Raw genomic sequence first — 10,779 nt, 5'->3', positions numbered from 1 at the left:
GTGGGATCGGTCGATGCTATGCATGGCTCATGCGGCGCCTCATGGTCTCGGACACCATCTGATGGCCCAGGGACATCTACATCGAACACTTCACCGGCCACCGACAGTACCAGGAGGTGTGAGCTGGTACGACATCGTGCATCCACTACGAGAAAGGGACCGAGAGACTTTTTCCATTACACCATATGAACTGGAACCATAAACTCACTGAACATTAAATCTCACCAAATGAGGGTAAATCCATCCTCATCATCTATTCACTCATTATACTCCACACCTGAACATAGCCATTATATGAACAACATACCCCCATATCTCAATGTCTGTAATTTGACCCGTTAACCTTTTACCCCCAATCGGGGATATTGCAGATTATGTATTTCTTATGCCACTTGTTCCTAAAACGAACTTCGCACCCCTTGATAATCTGTACCTTATTCCTTGATAACCAGAAACTTCTATGCTTAAACTCTGTACCATTTTCTTTTTATTTTAACATCATCTTAATAAAATTATTATGCCCTCAGCGTCCAAACCATAGTGTGGGGAGGAGACACAGGATTTGTGGAAAACTCTGCAAGGAGAACCTCACTGAACTTTCTTCTCCACCATTCTGAGTCTTTAGAGATTTTTAAGGCAGAAGGGATCATTATGATCAGATAATCTGACCTCCTGCATAATACAGGCCATAGAATGTCAACCATTAGTTCATAGAATCATAGAATATCAGGGTTGGAAGGGACCCCAGAAGGTCATCTAGTCCAACCCCCTGCTCCAAGCAGGACCAATTCCCAGTTAAATCATCCCAGCCAGGGCTTTGTCAAGCCTGACCTTAAAAACCTCTAAGGAAGGAGATTCTACCACCTCCCTAGGTAACGCATTCCAGTGTTTCACCACCCTCTTAGTGAAAAAGTTTTTCCTAATATCCAATCTAAACCTTCCCCACTGCAACTTGAATTAAGTTCCTGAATTAAGTCACATGGGGCAATTTGTAGAAGGGGGTGAAACCGTATGCTTTCCCAGTTGGTATCCAAATTACATTCCATTACATTTACAGGTATCCCATTACAATTACAGGTCCATTACAGTTCATGGATACTGTCTAGTCAAAGTACATATTCATAGGGTGCCAGGTGTTGCAATATTTATGGTGGAGCTCACTGTACTATTTGTCCTTTTTAAAGCCCCAGCTCCTGGATTTTGTATGATTACACCTGAAGCTCAGATTTCATTTTTGTTAAAGTAAATTTCTAGCCCTCAGTCATACAGAAAAGCTTGACAATCTGAACCCCAAAGAGCAAATAAAACGACCTCTAGATGCTAGTCTTCAACAATCTTGGGTTTTTTTAGCCAGTCTCATGATGTTGGAATGGAGTTGGCAATACTGCATGCCATTATGTTAACATACTGTAACATGTAATGAGGGATGGGGTAAGGGAGATCACCGCTCCAAACAAGGATCTGAAAGCATAAAAAAAAGTCAGATTGCAAAGTTATAAAAAAAAAAAATCTTTCCAAGTTTATTCTTTTATATCGGCCCAATTCTCACGCTTCAAAGCAAAAACGTGCGGAACATTTCCCCCTCGGTTGCCCCGTGGCGTTGCAAATGCTTTTCATTTGTATTAAAGGGGGCAAAAAATAGAAGGGGGGAGGGCACCAAAACCAAAAGTTGCTTGGATGTGTGCAAGGAGAAAAGAGAGCTGCTGCAAATCCTCCCTCCTCCCACTGGCTGCCTGAGCTGCCAATCGGTGCTGTAATCCTGCAGGAATTTCTCCTGGGTTTAACTAGGAGTCGCACTGCTGCCTCCTCTCACACGCAGAGGCGGAGGCAGGCTCTGGACTGAGGGAGAAGGGAGCAGAGAGGGACCTGCACCGAGCTCTGCTCTCCCAGCCGCTGCCTCCGCGCTCCCAAACTTTTGCTCCCTCATTTATTGATGCAGCTGAAACGGTGTCAGGGAAAATAAAATCCACCCCGGGCAGGAGGGAGACCGACCAACTCCGCCCCGGGTCCCGTGGGATTCCTGCCCGCAGGCAGCCAACAAGTGAGAAGCGGCGGCGCCAGAGGCGGCCGTGGGAGGGAGGGAGCGCCCGGGGTCCCTGCTGCTGGTGCTGCGGGCTCCGGTGGTGGCGAAGCAGCCGGGGGTTGCTCGGCGGCTGGGTTTTGCCTGAAGCGGCAGCTGCCTCGCCTGCACCCCGGGAATAATGCGGAGCGCGTGGATACTGCTCACTTGTGGCTTGGTGGCCTGCGTGTCCGGGGAGTCGGTAAGTTGGCTGGGAGTGGGGGACGGGGTTCCCCTGCGGGTGGCAGCCCCAGCCCCGGGTGGCAGCCCCAGCCCCGGGTGGCGTTCCCGGGAAAGCTGCGGACAAACAAGCCTGTATCCCCGCCGGGCACAGTGTAGTTCCGAGGGGGGCAGGAGTTACTCTGCCGAGGTGCAGCGATTCCCCGCTCCTGTTGAGTCTTTGCCGTGACTAGACAAAGTCCTGGGGGAGAGGGAGATTGTGCAGTAATTCCCCCCCCCCCCATTCTGGGGGGAGACTTTTGGTGGGGGGTGTGGAGGCAGAGCAGCCTCAAGGCTGCCTGGGGGAGAAACCCGCTTCTTCCATACTGTCTCAGGAAAGGGGCGGCAGGACGAGCTGCTGCTACCTCTGCTGGGCAGGAGACTGCCGAAGGCACTTCGATGATCTGTCCAAGGGGTGTTTTCCCCCTTTGCGCGGGGCTGTACATTATGATTCCGACAGACATCTGGTGGGAGCTGGAGGCTTTTTTTTTTCTTAACAACAAAAACACAGCCTGGGCCAGCCAGTGGCGGGGGAGGGGAGAGTTGTGTGTGTGTGTGTGTGTGTGTGTGTGAGAGACTTGACTCTTCTTGGTGTGACCGTCGCACCCTAGAAGATAAAGTTTGGTGTTTTTGCGGGCTCCGCTGCTGCCGCAGCGTTGTCGGCGGACTGGAGGCGAACGTGATGGGACGGGGCTCAGAATTCACGCAGCCTTGCACTAAAAATAAGTTTGAAACTCGTCTTGCATTTAGATTAACCTCGCTGTGTACAATGATAGGACAGTACTTTCTCTCAGAAGCTATATTTTTGGAGGTTTGTGACTTGCAAAAATGATTGCCTTCTCCTGGTTAATACATTTTGGTGGCGCGGAGAGGGGCATTTGTTGGCACAGTTAGAATGTAGAAAATATGTCTGGCTTGTGCTCTTTCCTGCTTGTTTTCCAGTCACTAACAGCTTTTTAGCTGTAGAAACCACCAGGGATTCCTCTGGGCTGTAACAATGGTGCTCAGGGCAGTGGAAGACTTTTGGTCTTTAAGTGGTTGCACTGCTGTCTCCTGCTTTTCCTCCCTCCTTCTCCCACCCAAGTAGTAGGAGTTTGGTACTCAGTTCCTGTGCTCTGGTTTAAGAACGGTATGTGTTTTCTGATTTGCTCTCCAATAGACTGTCCTGCCTCTCATTCTTTCCTCTGCAGTGAAGGGAATTGTTGCCTTACAAAATAACTCAAATCCCTGTTCCTGAAAATGCCCTTGTGAGTTGACGGATTCAGCTACAGCACTTACTTGCCCAAGAAGGCTGCATTTTGTATCTCCACTATCTACCATATGACCTAATTAAGTTATAACTTTTGAGGTAAAAGAAGACTACAAAAAATGCTCCCATGAGGCATGTTTGTGTTCTCTCCTCCCTCCCCCCCTTACTTTGAGGTTAGAAGTAATGTTCTCAAGTTTGTGAAATTTGGAGTCAACATGACTCCCTGGAGGGATTTGCTTGCATTCTGTATTCCCTGTGCAGCTTTCTGTGTAACACTTGCATCACAACTACTGGAAAAAAAATCAATAGCTCAGAAAAGTTGAGGTCTTTTACCCTCATTTCTTTAGCACATAAAGTGATGTTGTTAACCTCAGCTTGCCTCGTTTCATTTAAGGATTTTTTAAATAAAATTGAGAATTTGAGCTTGTCAGACTATTTTATACTTTGAAAAAAGAGCTTCCTAGTGTAGAACGAGTATTTACCCTTGAGAAACATTCCAGGCAATCTGGTATCTAAAATCACAGTCAGGGAAAACAAGAGCTCCTCTGTGAGAGAAACATACAAGTGGAGCCTCCTCAAAACATGGAGAGATTTAAGGATGACTCTTCCGCTGATAACACTTTACAGATGTTTTTCTCTGAGAAGCTTAGTCTAATGTTGCTGTGTATGCTTTCAAAAATCACAAATGTATTTTCACTAACTTTGGCCCTCTAGTTAATTAAGTCAGCTGCAAGGATTTGAATCCCTTGTAGGGAAAGAGTCACTTACCTTCTGTGTCTTACTTTCTTTCTCCATAAAATGGGGATAATAATACCTTACTAGCATTTGAGGCTTTTTCACTAATGCTTGTAAAGTGCTTCGAAATTCTGAGGGAAGGTGACTCAGGATTTTTAGGATCTTTAACATTTCTCAATATGAAATTAAGGTACCCTGACAATTCAATTACAATGAACTGCTGCTCCACTGTGGTTAACAATCTTACTCAAGTGCAATATCTTTTGAAAGTGTTTTAGATATTATTTAAATATGAACACAATAAAGGATCTCTTGTTTAGTGGTCAGCTGGTTGTTCATGAAAGCCATTTAAGGCTAATACTTTTTTAAAATAACTAAAAAATGCAATCCAGCATAACTAGTGATTTTAGTTTGTATTATGAAAAATAAAAATTTGATTCAGTTCATTATAGCAAGTCTTTAATGAGGTACAGTATATTTTAATACTTTCTATTTAAATTTTACAGCTATAATTGCTTCTAGAAGTTCCATAGCTGTGAAGTTCTGTGATGGTGTGGTAACCATTAAAATGCCACAGCAATTAGTAAAGTATTAAGTTTTATGTTTTGCCTTAGGACTATTGCCTTCTTCCGCTGTGAGCCATGAGGCCAGTTTGTGGGAATGTATCAGTGCTGCTTGGTTTATGGGTTAATGGAAGTGCAGCATAAAGTATCTAGGGGAGCAGTGCTGGCGGCTTGCCTTTAGTGCAGTGCCTTTGCAGCTGGAAGAAAGTTGTGAAACTATTGTATAAGTAAAGGAGGACTAATTGCTCTTTCACTGTGTTTCTAGTATCTGGCTGTAAGTATGTACTGTCCTCTCTAGTTAAGTTTTTTCTTAGAGCTATCTTTAGGAAAAGATAGAGGAGGATTTTATAAACATAGTTCTTAATAAAATAAAGGAATCTTGGAGATAAGAGGAATTTATATGGATGTTTAAAAGTCTATCAGTTCTCAGGGGGCACTGTCAAGTAGTTGTTTGTAAGTCGTATTCTAGTAGCTTTCTGAAAAAAAAAGAGACAAGAATACACAAGAACCTTTAGCATTCCTTTTTTATGAAGATAAATTTAAAAAGGAGTGATTCTGTTTGCTCTTCACTAGAAATTAACAGTATGTTTTGAATCTCTGCCCTGTGGTTTATTACAAAAAGCCCAAAGATGCACATGATTGGTCTTTAGTTTTTAGTACAAAATAACACTGTACAATGATATATCAACATGAATTTAGTAATCTCTGCAATGTGTTTTCCCTCTTTCTAGTCTGATTGCTGTGAAGTAGACATACAGAACAGACTTTGACACAGTGTGTTTCAGCCATTAGAAGGACAAATATCAGGGCAGTATCCAGTATCATTTGAAAAATATTTGACCTCTTAAGAGCTTGAATCTAAAATCTTTTCCTGTATTGACTTGTTGTGTCCTGGTTGCCCACGAGTTTTGGGCTGTTTGGTATTGAATTGAGAAGAAGGAATGATATGGACTTTGGAGACAGATATCTGAGTGAGAGGGGAGAGGAAAAAATGAAATAATGAGTCACATGTTAGGTTTATCTGGAGAGTGTCCATTTTCAGTAAATTTAGTTTAATCTGCTGGGCTACTCGGAGTATCTCACTGCATTTCTAAACAAAGGTTACTTTTAAATTTTGCTTTTCCTAATGTACATACATAGACTGTAAAGACGCATTGGGTGGACCATATTTACTCCAAACCAGAGGCTGGAGTATTTCCTTATAGTGTCTTGTTAAGTATCTGTTGCATGCTAACATAGTGTGTCAAAGCTGCTCTTTCTTACTTTAGCTACATTTCCGACTAGACCCATCCCAGTCCTTCATCCATGTATGTTTAACAAGGTATTTTAAATATCTGAAATTATTGAACCACTTTGATACTGGCTGTGCTTTGGCAGACTTATGCTGGTGTGTATTTTTAATATATTTTTAGCACCGTCATGTACTTGGAAATATTTTCATTTGTCAGAGGGTAGTTTGGGCTGAGCTAAACCTCCAGGCTTTCCTAGTTCAATACATGGTTTTTAAACTTAAAAAATATTGAAACCAGTTGACTATTTGGCCTTTGGTCATAAACCAATTTCCATTTTGAACATGGTAGCCATGAAGCCAGGATTGCATCTAATTTAATACTTGGAAGTCCTTAGGGGCTGAGACATTGTCTTTTATGTCTCTCTAAACTGTAGTCACTGAATAGATAATTATTAGAAAGTAGATGAGAGCCTAATATTCAGGGACAGATTAAGATAAACTCCTTGGTGTTTTGGGATCTGGTCCCACAATTGGATGATGCTTGGACATAGAGGCAGAGATGTTACTATGGCTTGGCTGCCTGCTGTGGTGGGTTTGGGCTGGCTAGTTGCTTCAAATGGTGTGATGAAGATGGACTTTGACTTGCATGGATCTTCCTCACACCACTGAAGAGCAAATCTGCCTTGTGTGGATCTAGACCTCATAATGATGGCCATAGTGGGTCAGACCAAAGATCCATCTAGCCCATTATCCTGTCTTCTGACCGTGGCCAATGCCAGGTGCTTCAGAGGAATGAACAGAACAGGTAGTCATCAAGTGATCCATCCCTATCGCCCATTCCCAGCTTCTGACAAAGAGAGGCTAGGGACACCATCCCTGCCCATCCTGGCTAATAGCTATTGATGGACCTATCCTCCATGAATGTATCTAGTTCTTTTTTGAACTCTGCTACAGTCCTGGCCCCCACAACATCCTCCAGCAAGTTGTTCCGCAGGTTAACTGTGTGTTGTGTGAAGACATACTTCCTTTTGTTCATTTTAAACCTGCTGCCTATTAATTTCATTGGTGACCCCTAAGTTCTTGTGTTATGAGAAGTAGTCAATAAGACTTCCTTATTTACTTTCTCCACACCTGTTGTGATTGTATAGATCTCTATCATATCCCCCCAGTTAGTTGTCTCTCTTCAATGCTGAAAAGTCCGAGTCTTATTAATCTCTTCTCATATGACAGCTGTTCCATACCCCTAATCATTTTGTTGCCCTTTTCTGAACCTTTTCCAATTCCAATATATCTTTTTTGAGATGGAGCAACCACATCTTCATGCAGTATTCAAGATGTGGGTGTACCATGGATTTATATAACACTTCCTGCCTTTCCCCCCAGTTATACATGTATATCACTAAAACTCAAGATGACCAAAACAAGGCCAGACTGGATAGTAGAGGTGTGGATTTTTTAAATCCCCAGCTTGTGTTTTGCATCCTGTTTTCCTGTGGTTTTTAGTGTCTCTGAACATTGGATATTTCTCACTTTTTAACAGTCCATTAAACATAAATCTAATACCATTGCCTTTTAATGCCCTGCCTGGCTCCTGACAGATTCCTTCTTGATTAGAGATCATTTCTTTATACCGATCAGCAAAGACCTCCTCCAGCTAATTAAGAGGAGAGACATCTGAGGGATTCAAAAGACATCCATGATCCAGTCCTTCATCAGAAGAGGATTGCTACCTTAAATGTTGTGTGTAACTTGTAAAGCAGGGAATCTTGGGCATGCAGAGGAGCCTCTTAAAGGGACAAGCAGGAGACCTTAGGAACTAACTGATATATTGAATGGATTTTTTGTATGCCTCTCTCTCTTCATCACCAATTGTCTTAAAACAGCAGCAGTGGCATATGGATGGCATTTATTAATCAGATTATCCTTCCAAATTGACTTTTGCCATTCATTCACTAGTTCAAACATTTTCCTTATGGCAAAGAATTACTAGCTTTATTGAGGCTCAGACTTTGAACAAAGAGTGCTTGTCTAGTTCTGGAAAAGCACCTTTTTGTAATCTTACTAGATTTGACTGACTATATTTTTTTTAACAGAGAGATGTTATTTTTTGAGAATGGAAAGCTTATTCTAGACCCCTGTAAGACATTGCTTGTATCTAAGCCATAAAGATGTCTTTTATGCTGTGCCTCTTGTCTTAACTGCAGCAAGCAATAAGTGAGCAATTTGGTCTTGGTTCAAGTCACATTACTAGAGTGGCATGACATGGTTTCCTGTTTGTAGCAAATATGGGAGAATTACTTTAGGCTGTTCTGTGAACAGATTTTGTTGTCTTTAGTTCATGCTTACAAAACAAATGGTAATCTTTACAGATCTGGTAATTTATGCATAGATTACATTGCATTACTGATCTGAGAACATGATTTCTCTTGTTCAGATTGAAACATGATTTGAAGTCTTTTGAATAAAGAGAGTGCATTAATGACGGACCCTGTAACAATAACCATCTCTATTTTGAGTGGTTTTATTTATTTATTTTTTTTGAATAGCATGGTCCTGAGAGATAATATCAAAAGATATTACAGGCAGCAACCTGAAATGTGTGTGCTCTGCAACAGCAGTGGGAAAACCATTGTACTGGAGGACATACTTACACTGAGTGAATTATTTTTTGTCTGGATCTGGAGCAGTGGGTTCATTTAGAGTGAAATAATGACTAATAGTGCAGTGATGAATCTGTGGAATTTGTCCTTGTCAGGAAATAAGCTATTATAATGCCACATAAGCAATGTTTAACTCAAGTGTGAGTTGGGCATTTCATTCTAAATCCCTATTTTAGTGCTATACACAATTTACTCAAATTTCCCTTTTAGGCTAAATTGTTTCAGCCCAAAGGTGAATTTATTTTGGGAAGTTTAGATAAAATCTGTTCTATCTTTTGCATTATGTGCATGAAAACAAATAAACACTCTGTACTCTCTAAAGGCGCAGCACGATTAAGTGATTTGCCCAAGATAAAACCAAAGTTCTGTGGTAGAGCCAGGAATTGAACCAAAATATCCATGAGCATTCCAATCCACTAACCACAAGTCTAGTACCACCTGTATTTTAAATATTATGTGATGTGTCAAATGTTCTTGTTGGTATTATTTCATAGTTTCATAGGTTTGTGAAAAAAATTTTCTGGAGGAGTATGTATATAATTGAGGGTTGCTTGTAGTCTTTCAGATCTTTTCATGTATCTAATAACCATCCTTAACTTCTCACTTGCAAGACAATTCAGAAATGTTAAGCTAATGGGCTAATGTAATTTAAAAAATACTGCCAATTGATAAATTATGGGAGTTGTAGCCCTTTTCAGAGAGCATCTGGATGCTTGACCAGCCTGGCTTTAAGGGCATCAGCATCCTAAGTGAAGAATACTTTTGGTACCCTCCCCAAACCTGCATCCGCAAACAAATCAACAAAATGGGTCCTTCATCAATGTAAGAACAGTTTTCTAGAGGTCTTTTTCAATCTTCCTCTCCTTCCATGGGGAATCTGTTTTGTAGGTCACTCTGCCTCCTTCTGCTGCCTGAGTTTTAGTGACGGGTAGGTGTTCAGATTTGACAGTGGTGAGCATGATATAAATGCCTAGCTAGATAAATAGGTAACTTCTGGCTGAATGGAACACCTCAATCGAGGTTTGTGCTGGTCTGAATGTGCTTTATCTCATCTGACTTTAAAAGCTGAGCTTGGTTGGGCTTGATCAGTATTCAGATGGGAGACTGTAGAGGCAAATTACAAGAGAGTGCTTGCAGGCCTGTGGACCATCATTCAAAGTGTGGATTTTCCTTTTGCTCAGTTAAGCAATCCTACTCCTTTTTGGATGGAGAGTTCCCTGGTTCAGAGTGTTCCATAAATTGTTTCCAAACCATAAACATCCCTTTTCATTTAATGTCAGACCATTTTTGGTACGTTTCCATATTGTGTGATCCCACAGTCAAATATGGAGTTATAAATACGTCAGTTTGATGGGTTTTTCTGGTATTTGAAAAACAAAAAATCCTTCAAAGAAGGTATAGGAAAAAATTAATTCAGTGTAATGTAAACATACCATAAGTCAGGAATCCAAAATTTAAGCTTCTCACACTAACATTAAATCTGCCACACTGCACATGCATTTTGAGGCACACATTTAGCATCATAAACAGTAATGCAAAATACTTTGTATGCCTCAATGGGCCAAGCTAACATTGCTGAGTGTACATTACGCTTTGTGAATTTCCTGTGGATTAGGGACATGAAACATATTCTATGATTTTATTGAAGTGGGAATACATATGGGTCTCTTGTATCAATGGTGAAAGTTATCAGTGTAAATTTTTTTGCAGCAAGGAGAGGAAGAGTCCAGGAGTAGGATAGATGCATATAAAAAATTAGTGACATGAATAGATTGCTTACATAAAGTTGATGGTAAAAAGTTCTCCAAAAATGCAGTCGCAGCAGATAATGTGTATGGAGAATACATTTAAAAGGGGAGGGAGGGAACAGAAGAAAACATTGTCTGTCCCAAGGTAGATTAGTACAGAATGTTGGGGATGAGGTTGGGTGTTGCTGCTGCTTTATTAACTCAGTGAACGTTTTATATCTGTCTATTGTATTAAAATGTCATATGCAGCTTCCAGTCTCTGGTCTTCAGTGGGATTGTTTACAATTTCCTCAGCATGTTATTTGGTTATTTCTC

At 41.4% G+C, this 10,779-nt stretch overlaps 1 protein-coding gene across 1 annotated transcript in view; it reads left to right on the top strand.

Moving 5' to 3' along the window:
- The first annotated feature begins 1,792 nt into the window (after positions 1 to 1,792).
- The window catches only part of SDC2 (syndecan 2), a 96,667-nt gene continuing 87,680 nt past the window's right edge, over positions 1,793 to 10,779 (top strand). The window contains exon 1 of the mRNA XM_073330513.1: positions 1,793 to 2,261. Within this exon, the coding sequence (XP_073186614.1) occupies positions 2,202 to 2,261 (60 nt within the window). The 5' untranslated portion in view covers positions 1,793 to 2,201. The remainder of the gene's footprint in view (positions 2,262 to 10,779) is intronic.

This window comes from Lepidochelys kempii, chromosome 2 (genome assembly GCF_965140265.1).
Source record: "Lepidochelys kempii isolate rLepKem1 chromosome 2, rLepKem1.hap2, whole genome shotgun sequence".
In the NCBI taxonomy this organism is placed as follows: Eukaryota; Metazoa; Chordata; order Testudines; family Cheloniidae; genus Lepidochelys; species Lepidochelys kempii.
Note: the sequence above shows the minus strand (reverse complement) of the source record. Positions and strands in the feature narration are given on the sequence as shown.